A 21,169-nucleotide genomic window follows, 5' to 3' on the forward strand; every position below is an offset into this window, starting at 1 on the left:
TCTTGGATGCTCCCTAGATGCTTCCTAGATGCTCCCTAATGGTAATGTTAAATTCTTAAAGTAAAAGTGACATTCTCTTTTATCTTTCATTTCCATCCTTTTACTTAAATTTTTAACATTACCATGAAATGACTCAGGATGTTTGAGAGTGGTTCCAACCTCATCAGACTTCATATGGAGAAAATAGAATTTCATATCGCATTCAAAATTCAACAGACTTAACAGTTTTCAGGATCAATGGGATTATGGCGTTTCATTTTATTATATCATGTATGAGGGCATGTGATTGGCATTTAATCAAGAGCAACAAGCCCTATATGTACCCTAGTGTTGGTGTTATTGATTGTTGAACTTCTTTGTCATGGCCTTAGCAATTATGTACCCTTCAACCAAGTCAAAATCATTGATCAGGCATGTTAAGCTTTCTCTACCATATTATAAGGCTTGGATTAAGATGTTTGATCAAAATTAGGCAATGTTGATTAAAATCCCTATAGAATTGAAGTAGAGGCAAAGGCTAGACAAGAGAAGAGGAATCTAGATTGTAGATGGTTGATGCTGGAATAATTAATCATTGATGTACAATGGATGCCATATCTATCTTGATTTATGTAAAAATATGTATGTTTTCATGTCTTCTACAACTAATTTGGTATTTTGGATGTTTTTTTAATATAAATGCAAAAAAATATAAAAAATATATATACATAGTAGATGCTTCCAAGACGCTTCGCTTCCTAGATTTTTGGAAAATGACCCTTCCGCGTCCCCGCTTCCAAAAAATGTCCCAATTTCGTCCCCGCTTCGTGCAACATTGGTTTCACCACCAGTTATGAATCCCAAACACATTCAAGCACCAATTGTTAAGTTTTTTTGCAGCATGTAGCCCCAACTGCAAAGCTTCATATTCAGCAACATTGTTTGTGGCTTCAAACTCCAACTTGAAAGAGAGAGGGATCAGGCTGCCTTCTAGAGATACCAATAACACACCTGCCCCATTTCCTTCTCTAGAATAAGCACCATCGAAATATAATTTCCATACCTTGTCATGCTCCAATGATTGTTTACTCAGCTGAGCTATACATTCCACCTGGGTGTCTCCCATGATTTGATAATCTTCTTCTAACAACAGACGAGAAAATCCTTGTCCTTACCATACACAGGAGCATTGTTTAAACATTCTACCCTTGTAACTATCTTCACGAATCTAGATTCCCTGTACAGTCGGCGCTCTTCTCCACTAAACACAAGAATGGTAGCATAGGTTAAATCCAGTTTAATGGAACCCCCAAGTTTCATTCCCCACAACCTGGACAAAAGCATACCAAATCTTGTAGGGATATCAACCACTACAATATCCATAACCACACTTTTTGCTGGGATTTGAGCTAAATTGACCACCAAATCCTTGATCATACCCAAGCACTTCAATCTGTTGGAATCAAAGGAGTATAGGTCTTTGTATGGTTTCATTATCTCTAGTCCCAACTGTTCCATTATAGACAATGGCATTAAGTTATGAGATGCTCCTGAGTCAAGCATAGAATTATGTTGTAGCATGTCATGAATTACCAAGGTGACATAGAATGGAGTGGAAGGGTCCTACTCCTCCACATGGCGTCCGAACACAACCATAGGCCTCTCTTCTTGAAGGCCAAGGCTATCTTGCAAGGGGGTAGTGGTGGGTGAACTCATAAACTGAGACACTTGAGCTTTATACTGGGTTTGTTTCAATAATTCAGTCAAAGGGACAACTATATTGACTTTCTCTAACTCTTTTTGGAGACTGAAGGCAGAGGGATTCTTATCAATTTTAGTAGACTCAACAGGTGCTTTATCCTCATTGCAGATTGGCTTCATCATTGGGGGCAATTGCTTTGTTTTGGAGGCTCCAGACTCATTTGGAATGGGATGGGAGGATTCTTTCTTGGTTGGTGGGATAGGGTTGAGTGGTTTCTTCCCTTTATCTGCTGGCTTAGGGGAACTTGGATGAAGAGTTTCTTCATTCTGATCTTGCCCCTCGGACCTTTTCCTAGATGACCTGAGATCATATTTCCTGTGCAATTGGGCTTGCATGAAGTCAACAAACTGCTTACAATAATTGCCTATCTCAGCCTCATCCAGTGGGGCCTCTAAATCATCCCCTTCTTCTTCATTGGCTTCTATTTCATTTTCTCCCTCTGACAGAGAAAAAATGATTTTCTTGAACTTCTATGGTTTCTTCAATATTCTCTTTGGGATCATCTTCTAGGTACAAAGGACACTGAATGTGATCCTGTTGATCCTTTCTCTCCCTTTGCAAGCACTGCAAAGGTGGTCTCCTGTATTTAGGATTAAAATTTCTGTTAGGAGTTGGCTGCATTTGTCGAGGGGGATTTTTGTTCTCGAACTCCAGTTTTACCAGTTTGTTAGACAAATTCCTTATCAACTTTTCATCTCTTCTAACTTCTATTCTTGAGTTTCCTTTACATGGTCTGGAGAGCTGGCTTCTTCCTTTCCTCTCCTCTTGTCACCATATTCAGCTTTCCATTTCCACTTTCCAGTAGAGGCAAAATTTGCTTCAACTTCCAGGGCATCTGTTTGTATTTGGTCCAAAGTATGAGACTTTCTTTCTCTGAGGATAAACCCAAACTCTGGTTCAAAGGCTCCAACAAAAACCACTTTGGTAGCAACTTATGGAGGTTTAATTTCTGCAGGAAGACTGTTATATAACTTATTGAACCTCCTTATAAATTCTGAAACATCTTCATTATGCTTTTTCTTTATTGCATTAAATTTTGTAAGAATATAGTCATAGTCCCTTTTCTCCCCCATTTCTACATGAAAGCATTCTCCATCTCCTCCCAGGTATTAATTGAAGCGCTTGGTAGAGTCTTGAACCATCTCCTGGCCTCTCTATCCAAAGACTGAACAAATAGTCTCAGTACTACATTGAGATGTTCTACATTCATATTCTAAACAAACGAGAAAAAAGTCTCTTTATGTTTTTGGGCTGAAATAGCATCCTCTCCAGTGAACCTTGGCAGATTTTTAAGATAATCCTGTGGCATACCATTCAGAGGTTGAGGCAAGTTAACTGGAGCATATCTATTAAGTAGGAAACCAGGGACAACCATGTTTTGCAATGGTGGTAGAATATTTACGACAGGGCCTGGTTGAGGTGCGGTATGGATTATGGCTGTATGGAGTTGAGAAAAGGTGCTAGCGATGCTTTGAGTGGGACTATTTATGAGAATACCTTTGACTTCTTCAGTGTCTAGGAAGGTAGGGAATATGTTAGGAGGTAAACTCCCAAAAGCTTCTTCAAATTTGACTTTAGAGGAAAATGAACTAAACAATTGGCAAAATTCTTCAGAATATTCCAAGGTTTTGGAAGAAGACTCGGGGTAATTTATCTCAGCCTTTTGGGAGTTGGAAGTTGACACTTCAGGAAAAGATATTGCGGGATCTGGAGTAACATGGGTCCCCTCTTTCCAAATCCTCCTAGATATGATCTTTTCGGGGTCGAATACAGGAGGAGTTTTCTGCTGGGAAGTATGAGAGCGAGTCTGACGCCTTTTGAAAGCCAGGATTGTCAAATAAAGATATAAATAGTGGAGTTGCCAAGGTGAGATATCTTCAAACCACACTTCCTTTTCTCACCCGACAGAAGGAATGTAAAATGTCGTACCTAGGGAAAAATATTCTGATTCGTTTCCCGATAATGGTGCCAGAAGATGTTGTAGCTCCTAGAGGCAACCCCTGGGTTGAGGAGAGATCAGTGCCTAGGACATCTTAGTATCTCTTGAAAATAATTCATTGTTGCTCAAGAGATAAATGTAAAAATGATTTTAATTTGGTTCAATTACCTTTCGCAGAGGTAGATTCAAACACACGTAAACAATATAGATCATCCCAAGAATAAATGCCCAAGTCTGGAGGCCTACACACAGTAAATGCAACTTAATTTTTCGTTGCAGTAAAGATGGGAAGGAGGAAAGTAAGGAAGGAATTCAGCATAGCGGGCTAGATAGACCCAGAATCTGAAGCAATAAATCCCAGTAGAATTATGAAAGAATAAGGAAATGTAATGCAGGAATTATGGAGCGCATTTTAAGGTTTCCAGCTCAATATTTCATAGGTACTTTCTGCTACAGTATAACATAGTAAATTTGCAATCTCAGAGGTACTGTTTGCTACTGTTAATTTTGGATAACAATGGTATGTTCTATGCTTTAGCACAATTTACTTCAATGTTTCTTATTAGCCCAATGACAATTTCCAATTATCTTCGATAGCAATCACATTAACGCATACACATTGACAGCAAATGTAGATAGAACATAAAAACATATGCAAAAGACAAGCCAAGACAAGAGGACAGAAGATGTGGCGGATACCAGGGACAAACCCCAATGTGGGGAAACCCTTTGATCAAATCTTCTTATTATTCTTCAATAGTTCAACAGAGAGAGAGAGTACAAATGTCAGAAATACATGCCCAAAACAAATATGCCAAATCAGTAGTCAATGCAACCCTAACCAAAAAGTCAACGGTGGTCAAAGATGCCCCAAAACATCCTCCAATCAGCTCGGTCAACAGCAGAAGAATGCGGCTTGCCAAGGGAGTCAAAGTCAACACAAAAATTTCGACGGATGAGATTAAAAGAAATTTTAATCCTCATCAACGGTTGAGATTGCTTTGATGAGGATCACTCGAACTAGCCGTTGGAGGATTTATCTCTAAATAGGAAGTCATTTGTTGTGAAAAGTCTATCACTGCAGCAACTGACTTTTCCTACTTATTTCACCATAAGTTATTCATGAAATTACTTCAATAAACATTGAAATAAATACTGCTACAGATATCACACCATAATACAGAAACAAACATTTGCGTAAGAATCAACACATTGATACAGTTATTTTGGACTAATGTCCCCAGAAAAACCCAATGTGGGAAAACCAATGCAGCAAGGGAGGATTTTATTATTTAGCAATTTTCTAGTACAACAGGGTGCCAAATTGGCTTACCCACAGATAGACAAATTTTCTAGCACTTCTACTGAGCCCAACGTCAACCCTATTGATCAATGCGTGACCTGAAACCCTCTGCGTCAGCCTGTTGAGACTCTGCGCAACCTCTCTGGCCTTCTGCGTCACTCCTGCAGCCTCTGCGTGGATGATGCAGGCCCTGCTGGCTCTGTGCAGTCTCCGCTGCCACTACGTGGCTCCCTTTGGCCCTGTGTCTGCGTTTTTTGCCTCTGTGCTGATCTCCCGTCTCTCTGTTCCATACTCACTGCCTCCTGATTGCTCTCTAGACCACTGGTTCAATTTCTCAGCTAACCTCGCTCCAGAAATTGAACTAACTGGTCTCCCTTAGTGTGTTTTCCAAGTGACCCTCAAGTCTCTTCTTATACTTTTCTCGTTGACAAATCAATGGCCGAGATTAAGTCCTTAATCAACGGCTAAGATTAGATCTGGCTTGATCCATGACTTTTGGACCATTCTAAAACAGTTTTATATTAATACACATTAATATTTTATTTTCCCTAAGTTTAGACTTAGGGACTCCATTAAAAATATTAACTATTTTAATATCTCCCAAACTGTATAGAATCTGCCGAAACCCTTTCTGGGTTTTGGAGATCTCATGTGCCTTAACCTCTCCACCAATTTTCGTGGCTAGAGCACATCCGATGCTACCCCAAATCAACATTTGTTAGTCGATTTATTCGACCTTTGAGTCGTGTGCTTAGCAAGAAGCTCTTGTGTAATTTTTTTTCGGATAATAAAGAAAGACTTTGGGGTTAAGTTCCGCTGGTGTTACTTTTCATAGAAATACTATAAGATGTGTCATTTTCATGCATAATTTTTTTTTAGCCATTGATGATAGCTTCTGAAGAGTGATTTGAGTACATGTATCTTGCTCAGTTACTGGAGTTTAAGTGATAATTTAAATTTTGAATGTAATAGCAGGTATCTCTATTTATTTGAATTTTATTATCATTTTCTCGCTTCATTTTAATGGCTGAATTGAGTTTTGCAGGAAAATCTTGATTTTTAGATCCTCGGGCGTTAGGGGAAATTTTCAATTGGACCAGCCAACTCCTGATCCGTGTTTTCTGAGGAGCCCAGTAAAATTAATCCTGAGCTTATCATAAGATTTTTTTTTTTTTTTGTTTCTTTCTATATGTTGGTGATGTACGAAGGGTTTCGAGTTAGCATCTCCATAAAATTTAAAAAAATTAATTTTTTGTGTTGTATAATGACAGATCTGGCTGATTAGAGCCTGTAGTTTGTAAATTTTGTAATTATTTTTTCTAACATGGGTTTTTCTGGGTTTTAGTTTTCATCACTATATATATTGTTTGGGTGTTTTCTTGTTGTTGTGCAACTACAGATCTGAGGAAGAAATCTGTGTAGAGTCCAGATCTAGGCCCTGGAGGGTAAGATCTGGATCTCTGGAGTTCATCAACATGATTTTGCAGGAATATTATTCAAATTAATTTTGTAGTCCAAGGGTTTAAAGAGTTTTGAATCTGGAAATAAGGGTTTAAAAAATTTTAGATCTGGAAATTTTCATAAGGGTTTCGGGAATAAATCTGAAGCTAAAGCATTTAACATTTTAATCAACATTTCTAGGGTTTTCTGGCTACCATTTGTTTAAGTTTTTCTATTTGCTGGTTGAGTTTTCGTTTCGTTGCAAAATTTCGAATTTTTTTTAGCAAACCCTTTCCTTCTCCCTTGTTGTTGCCATTGCTCCTCCATTCCTGCATTTTTTCCTCCCCCTGTTGTACGAGCTCCTTTCCAAACCCTTCACGTCCCTTACCCTTCTCTTTTGCGCTGCCTATAGTCTTTTCCACCTACAAGAAAAACACCCACAAACTCCATATTTCTACAAAAAAAGGGGTTTCCCAAACCCTCACATCCCTGCGACTATCCTTCCTCGCTGCCCTCCTTTCTATGTTGCCTGACGCTACCCGCATCCTTCTTCCCATACCTGCAAAACAAAGTCTGTTGCCATATCGCTGCCAGCATACCTCACCATCTCTCTGCGCGTCTCTTCATCCACGACCCTATCCCTATTCGTGGCTCCAACGTTTCCCTTTGTGTCTCCTCTTGCTGCTCTTCGATCTGCCCTCCTGCGGCTCCATCCAAACCTTTCCTGTTGACCTGTGCGATTTGACTTCCTCCATCTTTACGCCGCCATAAACCTGCGCAAAGCAAACATTCCATTCATTTGACCTTTCTTTATTTTCATTCGACTTTTATTATTTGTATATGCGTTAGGTGATAGGGTTAGTTTATGTATTTATTTTATTTTATTTTATTTGAAATTCGATTTGGTCTCGATTTTGTATTTTTCATTTCGATTTTTGCCTTGGTTGACCTCCGATTTGGTTTTATTGATTTTGATTTGTTTTTCTAATTTCTGATTTTTATTTTTGATTTCATTTATCTTTGTTTTTTATTTTTGATTTTTTTTTTTTTGTATTTCCCTTTTCTTTTCTTTTCTTTTTATTTTTATTTTATTTTCGATATATATATATATATATATATATATACATTTTTTTTTTTTTTTTGTGTTTTACATTTTTTCGATTTTTTTTTAATGATTTTAATTTTGATTTTTATGTACATTTAAAAAATATTAAAAAAACATAAAACGTTGAAAAATCTAAAAAAATAAAAAAAATCTTGAAATCTAAAAAATTAAAAATTCTAATATATATATATATATATATATATATATATATATATATATATATAGATATATTTTTTCATCTTTGTGACTTGAGATTACTAAAAAATTGAGGATTTGCGCTTTCACATTAAATTTTTTTTCCTTGGCCCATTTAAAATTTTAACTTATCAAAGTCCTTTTGATTTATTATTTTTTGTCACATTAAAGTTTAATTATTTCATTTGCCACATTAAAAGTGCCTTATGAGCTTAGCAAATTAGAAATTTACCTAAGGGATAATTAAAACTCTAATCCAAAGTTCCTTGGTGTCTTTTGTGTTAGGTTTAAGATTTTAAATTTTGTGGTAGTAATTTCTATATTGGCAAGTGCGATTACTGTTTTAAAAAATTATATTGCCTAATTGCTCTGGATTTGAATTCTTAATTATTTTAAATTTGGAATATCTTGCATGATAGAATTTTAGGCGTTTATATTTGATCGTTCATGATTGTCACTATTCGTCACATTTGTAAATTGCTTTGGATAACTTGTTTCTTTTACTTAATCTATGGTTAATCGAATACAGAGGCACTGGTTTATAATCATTTCTATCTTGTGGATATGTATTGTGTCTAATTTATTCATCTCAGTTAACCAAGATTTGTCCTAAATTCATAAGGTTTTCCATTTTCAAGTCTCCTAGAGCTTGTGTTCCACAGGCTATTCTCATTCATTCACCTTAGGGACTACCCCGCTTGACTTGTCTAGGAGAGAGTCTAAACGGGAGTGAGTAAGGATTAGAGTGACAAGCCTTACTTTGAGCGTTGTCGCGGTGCCTAGACACTTTGTGCGACAATAGGACCAATTGAAGAATATCATTGGTTTGAGTCTCACTTGAGGGGAATGGTCCTCTTGTATGTTTTCCAACTTCACATCACATCCTTGACAAACACCTTCATAATTTAAGTTGAATTGGGGCATCCTTGTGACCACCTTCCTTACATCGGGTAAGGCTTTGAAATGAAGGTAAGCAAATCTCCGGTGCCATAATTCGGATTGAAGAGAAGTATCACAAGTCGTTGCTCCCAACAGACTTCCTCGAACTTGATAGAGACGTTCAACCCTGAATCCAAGAGTGAATGCATCTCTTGGGTTCCTTTGCCAGACACAAACCTTACCATCATTGAATGTCACCTTAAAACCTTTGTCCTCCATCGCAGAAATAGAAACTAAGTTCTTTTTCAGATCATGTACATATAACTCTTCTTGTAAGTGGAGGGTTTGACCTTGATTTAAGTGAAGGGTGATAGTCCCAATTCCTTTCACGGGATAAGTGGCATTATCCCCAAGTATAATCTCCATATTTTTCTTCTTTTCAACCAAGTTTGAGAGAGCTTCTTTGTATCCAGTGAAGTGCCTTGAGGCACCACTATGAATCAACCAATGGTCCAATGTATTCGAAGGAGAGGCGGTGGAGAGGGTAGAATAAGATAAAATTCTTTTTGCTTTACAACATTAACTTCTTCATACCTGGAGTTTCTCGACTTCTTGGGAGGATGCCCATTTTCATTTCGAGCAGCGAGAGCATTCCTCTTTCCTTTGTTGTCGAACCTGTTGTTCTTTTGATTGCCATTGCCCTTGAAGTTGTTGTTATTGTTGTCATCATCTCTTGGAGTATCCTTCTTATGAGAACACTCTCTAGCAAAGTGGCCAAACCTGTTGCAATTGAAGCACCCTCCTTCCTTCTTTGAATCCCGACTTGAACCCTTATCCTTGATTCCTTGGACCAACATTTGTCCTTCTCTTAGAATGAGCGGAGAAAGCGGTAAGATTGTTTCCATTTGAGGGCTTGTCTCTTTCCTTCATCCTTATTTCTTCTTGAGTGCATTTGGCCAATAGTTCATCAAATCCTGGAATCTTGTCATTGTTGAGGATGGTAGTGTTGAACACATCCCAATCTCTTGTAAGGCCCCCAAGTGCAATAAGAGAGAGCTCTCTGTCACCAGTGACTTCACCAATAGATAGGAGATCATTCTTGATCTCGGTAATCCTCATGAAGTAGGATTGGATGGATTCTCCTCTATCCATCTTAATATCTTTCAACTTGTTCTTGAGAAAGAGAATTTGATTTGCATTGTTTACTTTGAACATCCCAACCAACTTTTCATACATCTCCTTAGATGTTTCCAAATCAGAAATATAGGCAACCAAAGGCTTATGAATGGAATCAACAATAATTTTCTTAGCTTTAACCTCACCTTTCTTGTACTTGGTTTGTGCAGCAGCAGATGCATTTGAAGGAGGCTTTGCTATTCTTCCTTTGACATAGTCCATGGCATCATTTTCTTCTAATGTCAAATCCAAAGTCATCTTCCATGCATGATAGTCGGATTTGTCCTTAAGCTTGTCCTCGGATTTGAAGAAAGATGTAGTCGTCATTGGGACTAGTTCCAAGTCCTTGTCCAACAACTTCCCTTAGTGATTGCTTTGCTTCACTCTTGCTTGGGCTTTGTCTTCACCTGAGCTTTGATACCATGTTAATTTTAGATAACAATGGTATGTTCTATGCTTTAGCACAATTTACTTCAATGCAGTGTTGCGGGGGAGCACCCCCCCGATCCTGCTCCCAATCCGCGCTTCGAGCGGGTCAGGGGCGCACTCCCTAAAATTTTTTTCGCTCCCTGCCTTTTCGAGAGCGTTTTGCCTTTTTTGCAATTTTTTTTTTGTAGTAATGTTCGAAATGCAATTTGTTTTGAAAGAAACAAATAATTTTTGAGCAGGGCAGCTTAATGATCAAGTCTATGGCCCTAGTATTGATATGCTATTCATGGTAATGTTAAATTCTTAAAGTAAAAGTGACATTCTCCTTAATCTTCATTTTCATCATTTTACTTAAATTTTTAACATTACCATGAAATGACTCAGGATGTTTGAGAGTGGTTTCGGCTTCATTGGATTTCATATGGAGAAAGTAGAATTTTAGATTTCATTCAAAATCTAGCAGACTTATCAGTTTTTCAGGATTTCAGGATTGGGGGATTGCAATGTTTCCATTGAATTTTTTCATGTATTAGGGTATGGAACTCGTATTTAATCAAGAGCACCAATCCCTCTATGTACCTTGATGTTAGTGACATTGGTTGTCAAACTCCTCTATCATGACCCTCCTAAAAATGTACGCATCACTCAAACAAAATCTTGACTTGACATGCTATGCTTTTTCTATCTTATGTTAATGCTTAGAGGGTGATATTATTGACAAAGATCCCTAAACAGATACAGAGGTAATGACAAAGATACCTCTGGATATTAATGCTTAGAGGGTGATATTAATGACAAAGATCCTGATTTTCCAACAAGACTAAAAAATTAGACATTTCTCTTGGTGGCAAGAGGCCCAAGCATAATAAATAGATAATAGATTTACTTCTCTTTTCTAGTTTCTAGTAGTTTTTATAACTATTGACTCTCTCATATTTATTATGATATTTTTTTAAACAATATATGACAATTTAAGTTTGAAGTTGGCAATTATAACTCATTAGTAATGAATTATGAATATGATGCTTCATGAAAGTTGAAAGTTGTTTCATTTCATTTCATTTTATAACATTTCATTTCATGTTAGATATTATTTGTTGTAATGGTTACACTTAGCTTACAAGTACAATTTTGGTGATCAATGGTGATAAATGTTATATATTGAATTTTGAAAGCTTGAAACTTTAAGATTGATGAATCATGAGACTCAATATGTTGTATGTTACTATGTTACTAACTTGTGGATGTGGTTGATGAAGATTATATCTTCTAGGTGGTTGTTGTTATATGGTTCAATCTATGTTTTTTTATGTTTTTTATATCTAATTCATTATTCTACATGTTTTTGTTGAAATATATGTATCAAAATATAAAAAATATATAAAAAACTCTCCAGGATTCGCTCCCAAACCGGGAGCTTCTGAAAATGTCGCTCCCGCTCCCGTTTTTGCTCCTGCTCCCTGTTTTCGCTCCCGCTCCCAAGTAACACTACTTCAATGTTTCTTATTAACCCAATGACAATTTCCAATTATCTTCAGTAGCAATCACATTAACTTATACACATTGACAGTAAATGCAGATAGAACATAAAAACGTATGTAGAAGACAAGCCAAGACAAGAGGACACAAGATGTGGCGGATGTCTGGGACAAACCCCAATGTGGGGAAATCCTTTGATCAAATCTTCTTATTATTCTTCAATAGTTCAACAAAGAGAGAGAGAGAGAGTACAACTGTGAGAAATACATGCCCAAAACAAATCTGCCAAATCAGCAGTCAATGCAGCCTTAACCAGAAAGTCAATGGTGGTCAAAGCTGCCCCAAAACTTCCTCCAATCAACTCGGTCAATAGCAGAAGAATGCGGCCTACCAAGGGAGTCAAAGTCAACCCAAAACCAGCTCGATCAACTCAATCAAAGTCTTCTGTAAATCTGTGGTCAAACCAGAAAGTCAATGCAACAGTCAACTCGGACAAACAGTTCCCAATCACCCTGAAATCTGTGCCAAAGAATGTGGACTGCAGAAATTGAAATTCTGCCTCCAAAATAGAAGTCAACGCTGGTCAAATACTCCAAGTCAACGTTGGTCAACACATGCCCTAATCCTGAAATTTTCGGCCTCCAAAACTAGTCCAGAAATCTGCCTTCCTTCCACACGTGCGAAGAGAGCCTCCAAGTTGTACGAACCAATCAAGAGAGGAGAGAGAAGATGATGTGATGAGATGAGTGATGTCCAAATGAGAGAAGGGTCACTCCTATTTATACAATTCGTTGAGGGTGAGGAGACACATCCATTGGGCTTCATGAGCCTACATTTGACTGAGGCTGACCTTGACAATTTGTCCATGAGAAAGAATAAATTCAAAATTCCATTTCTTCTTGTTAGAATGAGATGATCTTTATATCAAAATTGTACCTCTCGAAAAGAGGAATCCAATGCAATAATCATCTCCATCATATGAGTTGTCCTAAGGTGGAATTTGGCCCTAGTTGCCAATTTTAACAACTACAATATAACATAAGTAAATCCATGATTTATGAGTGAATCCAACAGCTACTAACACAATTTCTGAGAAAGAGAAACACATATGAAGTGACATGCAGGGGAGGAACACATACTACAAATTACTATGCTTGGAATCACCAATTCTTCTTCATTAATCTTCAAAAATGGAGTCCATATCACAGGCTTAAACTGTTGAAATTTGTATAACAATTACCACCTCAGAAACAAGCAATTGAACCAAAACTTGGAACCTTTCTCTCTGCAAACAAAACTCGGAATCTCTGAAAAGACAGAATTCAGACCCATGAGAACAAAATTTCGAAACCTTTCTAATGAGTTTCTTCTTCCCTTATATAGGGAGAGAGAGATCGAACAACAGTTACAAAATATCCCAGAATGCTCCAACTGTCTGAACTACTAACTGTATGAGCGTGTGAGTATTATAGTTGTCCTAATGATTACAAAATAAATTCGATTCTTTTCTTGAAAATGGAAAAATGAACAAGATAACAAAACATGAGAAATGGGAGGTGTCATGATGGACATAGCAGAATATCTCCATGCTCATTCCTTTGATTTCCTTTGATTAGGCTACGCCTCTGCCACGGTATTCCTCCACGGTAACTGGCCGATTCGCTAGTCGCTTTCTTTCTTTAACAATTTGAAACTTCCTCTTTTCAGGGTTGGATGTGGTCGAGAGTGGTGGCGTTAGTGATGCTTCATAACTGAGCTGCCCACCCATCCATCCTTTGTAGCCTCTGCGGTATACTATCAGGGCCTAATACATCTTGTAATATAGCATAGTGCAACCTCGTAGCCACGACTTATCGTAACTTTTTTTAAAATGACATTACGAAAATCCAAAGTTCTGATGCCTTCAGCCCTTCTGTGTTTAGCTCCCTTCTTGTTTTTCCTCCATGGGACCAGTGCTTGGTACCACTGGTATACTACTTGAGCGCTACAATATCAGAGCCTTCGTGCATTGTAACTCCATTTGAAATAAACGTTACAAAATCATATCATCCCAATGCTCTTAGCCCTTTTTCGATTAGCCTCCTTACTGCAACTCTGCCATAGAACCGGGTGCCATGACCAATGGCTTGGTGCTTGGGTGCTAAGGTCTTTGGGCTCTTGTTGGGGGCCTATTTCCTTTTGTAATTGCTCTTCCCCCTGGTTCCTTTGAGTCTCCCACAACCATGAGTCATCAACGCATTAGAGCTCCTTTCCTCGAAAGTTCCTCAAAATCAATTTACAACGGAGTTACGAAAGCCTCCGCCTCCAATGTACTTCTGTAGCACTTGGGTGCTAAACTTTCTCCCCACTCCAGGTTCTTTGTATTTCTTATGACCATGGGCTAGTCCTCATCGGAACCCCTCTCATCGGAACTTTTTGAATTTTTTTTCTAAAGGAGTTCCGATATTTCCAACCTCTGATACGCTGACCTTTGAGGTGACATCATGGTGATTTCATCATTGCCATGTGGCGTCTCTGGGGTGGTGACACTTGTCACCCAAATTTGTCCCATTAGGCCCTCAAAAATATTGAAACTGACTACCACATGTCTTGGTATGCCCAGTTCACGCTGACTTCATCTACCTCGTCAGCTTATCAGAGCCAATTATCTACTGCCATGTGTCCTCAAGAGGAGAGAGAAAAGGGCCCTTCGGTCCTTTGGTTTTCTATGGTTTCCTTTGTATTTGACTATTTTCCCTTCTTCCCAACTTCGACACTTTCAAAGAAATTGCATTTTTTAAGGAGTTACGAAACTTTGATGTTCCAATATCACTTTGTTCCAAGGTTCATCCTTCCGATATCGGGTGCCAATATGAGCCTATTCCGAGGTCCGGCCTCTTGACATTTGCCTGCTCCGATATTCCTCTTCCGATATCAGGTCCTGATAATCGGCTCTCGAATTTCAGCTCTCCCTTTTGATATCAGCCTCCGAATTTTGGTTCCCCTTTGGATTTCAGACTTCGGCCTTTCCTTTTTGGCTTTTCAAGACTGCACCCATCTTCTTCTGTAGCAGGGATAAAAATAGGACCATTTGACATAATCACAAGAGGGTATGACAGGTGACAACAGATTCTATAATGATGCTTCTTGTCAAGATGTCATCTTCTTGAAATTTTTCTTTTCCTGCTTGATCAGCTGGTTCAGTAACTTTTCCTGTAACAATACCCAAGACCTTGTGCCTTGCAAGTACTAGGTCAATCCTAGCCTTCCATGCCCTGTAATTAGTAGCTCCTTCAAGCTTGTTCTCAGCCTTCATGAAGGAATTCATGATGAAGATGACCAACCAAAAATAGAAAGATGAAGAATCCCCAAAGCTCTTCAAGGTGCTCTCAATGCTCTTCAAGGTGATCTTGCAGCTTTTTCCCTTCACCAAAGTTCTGATTCCATGTTGAATTTCTAGTGCAATCAAGACTAGTATAGTTTTTCACAATTGATAACTACTTCTAATGATACAATCTGTCTTCTTATAGCATTATAATCATTAAACAGCTATACATGAAAAACTTCAGCCATTCACTTTCATCAATAGAGCAATAGAAATCACAGTGAGCAGTAAACAAGAGACGAGACACCAAAAATTAGGCTCACAGCCAAGGCAAAACCCACAAGGGGAAAACCCAACTAATTTTTCCTTATGAGAGAGAGAATTCGGTTTATCAATAGTACATCAAAATATACCAACAAGATTTCAAAATCTGACCTCAACAATATACAAGTCAAACCAGTCAAAGGAGAGAGAAATAGTCAACGTTCATCAAAATCACAGTCTGCAACAGAGGGTCGAATTTTGGCCTGAGGTAGTACAATATAGAGGGCCGAAATTCAGTCAAACTTCTGTCAAATAGTCTCCTGCAATTCTCCTTCAAAGCCTCAGTCAAGCCTGCGGTCAACCCAAGTCAACAAACCCAAAAACAGAGATGTAGGTGTGGTCAAACAGAGTCAACAGATCCCTGGAATATTCAGCTTTCAATACAGTCAAAGAGCTCGTTCAAAACAGAAGCAATCTCTCCATGTCAATGCTAGTCAAACAGAAGATAGGCTGGTCAACGCAGAACAAATTCTCCTTTTGTCTCCTTCACACGTGTGGGTGTCTTCTCTCTATTTCAGATCGAATGTGCATGATGAGATGATGCCAAAATGAGCTCCAATGAAGTCATATTTATATGTGGTTTTGGAGGTGGGTTTTCCACATGTGGGGCTGACTTGTGCATCTTAGGCCGACTTGGTCAAGCATCAAAATTCATAATTTCTACATCAATTTGCCAATTAAAATACTGACCATAGCTACCAAATTTTTCAACAGTAAAGTGGGGTCTCTTGAAGAACAAAGAGGGCTCCCAAGACACCTAAAGGAAATATATATATTGAAGGCCAAAGGATAGGCTAAGGCATCAAGTGTGAAGGCCATCACTTGTGAGGAAGACAGCCCGAGAGGAGCCGTAGTAAGGAGCCAAGAAGAGTCTACCTGAAGCAAGGCCGAGTTCTGTGAAGTGTGAGGTGGCTACAAGGGACCTAGCCATAGCCAAGGTGGAAGTCTGTTTTAGGAGACCGAGTGGACTGTCCAGCAAGGCAAGGTGAAGGTGCAGCCAGTGATAGCAAGGCCGAAGGTCTGGTGAAGGCCTAAAGGAGCTGGTTGTAAGTGAAATAGGCTTAAGGAAGCTACAGCAAGAGGACCACGGGTTAAAGGATCATGCCCAGGTAAGATTTGATGTTTTGGTGATTTAAGGTGGTCTGGTTAAGCCCTAGTAGTGCTACAGTTGTGTGATTTGATAGTTGCAGGTGTGGTATTTTGGACAGGTGAGAGCCTAAAGGAATTGGCCTCAGCCCTAGAACTTGGTCAAAGGATTGACCTGTACTTTGGCATTTATTGGGGATTGTAAAGGGCCATGATCCCTAGTACGGGAGCCCTATGGTTTTCTTATTAAAGGACTAATAAGAAACAAGTGTTGGGCCATAAATTCTTGTGTACTATATTGATCTGATTGCTGTTATATTTCCACTGTTCAAAGTCGTTCGAAGTTAGGCACTACTAGTGTGTTTATGTTCCTAGTTAAGGTATAAACCAGACCTAGGATGCGTGGAAATTCTGACATGTGAGTCCCTCAGATTTCCTTAATCTTCAACATATGGACACGTAAAGAAGAGCTATCAATAAATAGGCAGGCAATGTTGAATTAAGGCCCACACGAGGAAGGTCATCCTGATTGTCAAGTACCAACACATGTGAACTCTTCTACAAGATGAACATTTCCAACGACAAGTTTGGGAAAAAATTAAAATTATAGTAGGTAATGAATCAACACTCTAGAATTGCCATCTTTATATTAGATAGTACTTGTGGAGATGCAAATCAAGTGCTGGGATAGGCAAACTGCCCCATTTCTTCAGAATCTGAGGTTGAAACCTATGGAAGGCTCAGGGTGTTTTTTGTTTCTTATTTTCATGTTTTGCTACTTTGAAAAATATAGTATTATGTGAATTTCATGTATTTCCTCCACAAGAACATACTGCAATGCCATCTTTTCCATTATTTTATCCCATCTCTACTACAAACCTGTGTATATTGGAAGGGTTGTGACCTTTCTTGCTGTTATATGCAATGCTTATATTGTTTTTCTATTTTACGCTCCTCAGCTCTTGTTGTTAATAGATAATATTTGCTAAAGACTGATTGAATGTTATACACAAGAACATAATGGAATGCCGTCCTTTCCATATATTTAATTTTTATCCCCATCTCTACTACAAACCTCTGTATATTGAAAGGGTTGTGGCCTTTCTTGCTGTTTTATGCAATGCTTGTACTGGTTTTCTATTTTATGCTCCTAAACTCTTGTTCATAATAGATAATATTTGCCAAATATTGTGATTGAATGTTATACAGATTCCTGTCAGTTTTCAGTATAGACGCCGAGGTTATGAGTGTGAGTTGCAGCAAGTTGGGAGGGGACGATGGCAGAGGATGAATGATTGGTTTTCTGCCGCTAATCAGGCTAGCATGGAGCTGATTAATACTGCAACTGCTGAGAATATAGGTATTTCTGGGGAGAGCCCTAATCAAATGCCCTCCTTACTTTCCTCTGACATGGTAGCAAGCTCTTCCATGAGTACTCTATCAACTGATTCTTCCAGGTATCTTACGGCATCAAGTCAGATAGAACTTAACTCCCCTCTTGAGGAATCTGCCTTTCCTCCTCTTCCTCGAATGTCAAACAATGCTTCACAGAATTTTAGGAGCAAGGGTCCGAGATCACATAAGTCTATGGCTGCACTCCTACATGGCAGACAAGGAAAGGTGCCAAACTCAGATGACTTTCCCCCTGTTTTAGGAAGGCAGCATGTGCCCCTTGTATCTGCAACTGAAAACCAAAGCTGTGGCTCAAGCAATGCACCTTTGATGAGTATTGAGGAAACACGTGCTGCAAACAGAATATTAAATGAAAATATTCAATCAGGTTTGGGAGGTGATAAGCAACAATTTGCAGCATTTAAAGATATATCTGGTCTGTTTCGAAAGGGTGATTTTGATGCTCAAAAATATTATGCATATATTTCAAAGATGGGTTTGTTGCATCTTGTATCTGAGCTGGCAAGGTTATGCCCTGACCAAGATAAAGGAAGAGAACTGCTAGAGGCTCATAAGGTTGGGCTAAAGAACAATTCACCGCATGCTGTAAATAAAGTTGCCAATCAGATTATGGGAATACAAATTACATCTGGCAGCATTGACAATTGTAGAAAGGGAAAGGGTATTTATGTAGGTTGCAATGAAGATGAAACATTCAGCTCAAATGCAGATTCCGGTTCTTGCATGGGCAAAGTATCAGACAAAGTGGAGGTACTATTGAAGGATGGGTACCAGAATGCAAAGGGAAAATCCAAGCTATGGGAAACACAAGGTATGGATGGAATATCAGGGCCTAGTGGCTTGTCCTCAGTGGAGCCAATTGATCACTGTCAAAGGTCTCCTCCTTTACCAGATTGCCTCAATTCATATTCCTGTGAAAAGTGGGCATGTAATGCATGCACGCTATTGAACAAGCAAGGGAACACACATTGCCTTGCTTGTAGGACAGAAAAACCTGATGTCAGATCTAGAAAGGATCCAAGCTATGAAGGAAAAATAAAACAGAAAAAGAAAACATCAAAGGGAAAATCCAAACCATGGGAAACACAGGCTTTGGATAGAATATCTGGACCTAGTGGGTTGTCATTGGAGGAGCCGTCTGATAATCATCAAAGCTCTCCTTCACCTGATGGTCTGTCTTCATTTTCTGATGAAAAGTGGGCATGTAATGCATGCACACTGTTGAACAAGCATGGGAGCACGCATTGCCTTGCCTGTAGGACAGAAAGGCATGATGACAGAACTATAAAGGAACCAAGCTATGGAGGCAAAGTAAAACAGAAAAAAAAGACATCAAAGGGAAAATCTAAGCCCTGTGAAGCGCAGACTTTGGATAGAATATCTCAACCTAGTGGGTTGTCCTCAGATGAATCGGCTGATTACTCTCAAAGGCCTCCAGCTGATGGTCTCAATTCATATTCTAGTGAAATGTGGGCATGTAATGAATGCACACTGTTGAACAGGCAAGGAAGCACACGTTGCCTTGCTTGTAGGACAGAGAGGCCTGATGGCAAAACTATAAAGGAACCAAGTGATGGAGGAAAAGCAAAACAGAAAAATAAGAGATCTAAGCCTCAACGACTCTATTTAGATGATGGTTCAGCAAGCACTGAAAGTAGTCAAAGCTCATCTGTTGGTGTGTGGGGGAATGGTGGTGGGCAAAAACTCATATATATTGCCCAAAAAAGGTCTGTTTTTGAATAGGTTTACTTTTCTTGAAGATGAGGTTTCGAGAAAGGCAAAAGGTGTCTTTTCTCCTTGGAGGAAAATGTTGCCCTCTTGATTTGTGGATTATGCAATCACAATTTGCTTGAATAAATTGGATCTGAATCAAATTGCTTCTTTGTGCAAATGATAGAGAAGATCATGATATGCAAGGAACTGGGTGTATGAGCAAAAAAATGGGTATTTTATGTGGATTGCGAGACTTTGAATGCTTTTGTACTAATTTTGTCGGATAACAATAATCTTGTTTCACGATGGCATCATGTTTTATCATTTTATTGGAACGGATGACTCCAAGCTTTATTCATTCACACCTATTTAGCGGAATCATTTTGTTCAGACTGCAATGACCGATTGTTTTGATCATTAACGTGTGTGCAAATTGTCCCCAATGGAAGTACTATTATTTCACTCTAACATGAATGAAAAAAAGGGACTGTTTACACGTGGGCTGTCTTATGGGGAGTGCTATTTTTACATACTTTAGCAAGGGTTCTGAATGGCCCCAGTGCTCAATGTTGGTTAGCTTTACATAATTGTTATTAATCTACCCGTAGAAATAAGGCTAGAAAATGCCTCCAAGTTGATTCAGAAATTCCTATATTAGATATACTTGCTATGTATTGTGATGGGTTTACCATTAAGTTTGGATTTAAGGTGCTATCCAAAGCTCAATATCGATTTGCTTACATAATTGCGACTAATCTACACGGAAATAAAGCTATACCTCCAAGTTGTTTCAGAAATTTCTATATTAGATATACTTGCTATGTATTGTGATGAGCTTACCATTAAATTGGATTTAGAGTGCTCTTTAAAGCCGGGAATCCTCTTGTCTATGTTTTGCTTTCATAATTGTAATCGTATCTAGCCATGAGTTAAATTTATCCATTCTGCCTTCACTTGAGGATCTGGCATTGCGTAGGTTCCATAATGAATGTGATTTGTCCATAATTTTTGCTTTCTATGGCAGGCACCAACATTTTTCAGGAAAGGATAGTGAACTTTTGAATGAACCTACCAAAAAGTAAGGAAATTTTGAGCCCGGCATTGGCTGCCTTCATTTAATTATAATTTGGTTTATATGATAAGATAAGATAATTTTATTGATTTCCAAGTGACCATAAATATGCTAATTGAATTGCTAGTTACACAAGTACACAAGTGTGAGATAGTAAGTAGGAGCACAAAAGATGCTCCTAGAAAAGAATCAAGAGAGCATAACTAGTGTATGACATAAAATACCTAAAGTCTGTAGCCTCATATCATGGAGCAAGGAAACAAAGAAATACTGCAACTATGTGCAAGTTTAGCAAGGAACCCAAGAAAAACACCAACACTATAAGGGGAAATGGCTCACCTAGGGGTGATAAATGTCCCATGACACAATCTCTCCTGCCATTCGAGACCATATGGTAGAAACTACTATAGATGTCTAGTTGGAAGAACTAGAAGAGTGGGAAGATTTGGCCTAAGATATGTCTCATTGTTGGGGTGTGCAACCCATAATTCGGATCCAAGAGAGGTATCTTAATTGCTAGCGCCGTCTTTGTTGTCTCAGAATTTGAGGGGCCATGTCTATAAGGATCTCA

The 21,169-nt window shown here is 38.6% G+C and overlaps 1 protein-coding gene across 1 annotated transcript in view; it reads left to right on the forward strand.

The window, feature by feature from the left end:
* LOC149234034 (E3 ubiquitin-protein ligase hel2-like) overlaps positions 1 to 20,022 on the forward strand; it is a 233,542-nt gene extending 213,520 nt beyond the window's left edge. Inside the window, exon 8 of the mRNA XM_089371723.1 lies at positions 17,610 to 20,022. Coding sequence (XP_089227849.1) covers positions 17,610 to 19,556 — 1,947 coding nt within the window. The 3' untranslated portion in view covers positions 19,557 to 20,022. The remainder of the gene's footprint in view (positions 1 to 17,609) is intronic.
* Positions 20,023 to 21,169: the final 1,147 nt, after the last annotated feature.

The sequence above is a fragment of the Pinus tabuliformis genome, chromosome 8 (genome assembly GCF_031772625.1).
Source record: "Pinus tabuliformis cultivar Carrire ecotype Pingquan chromosome 8, CPIR1, whole genome shotgun sequence".
NCBI classification, from domain to species: Eukaryota; Viridiplantae; Streptophyta; class Pinopsida; order Pinales; family Pinaceae; genus Pinus; species Pinus tabuliformis.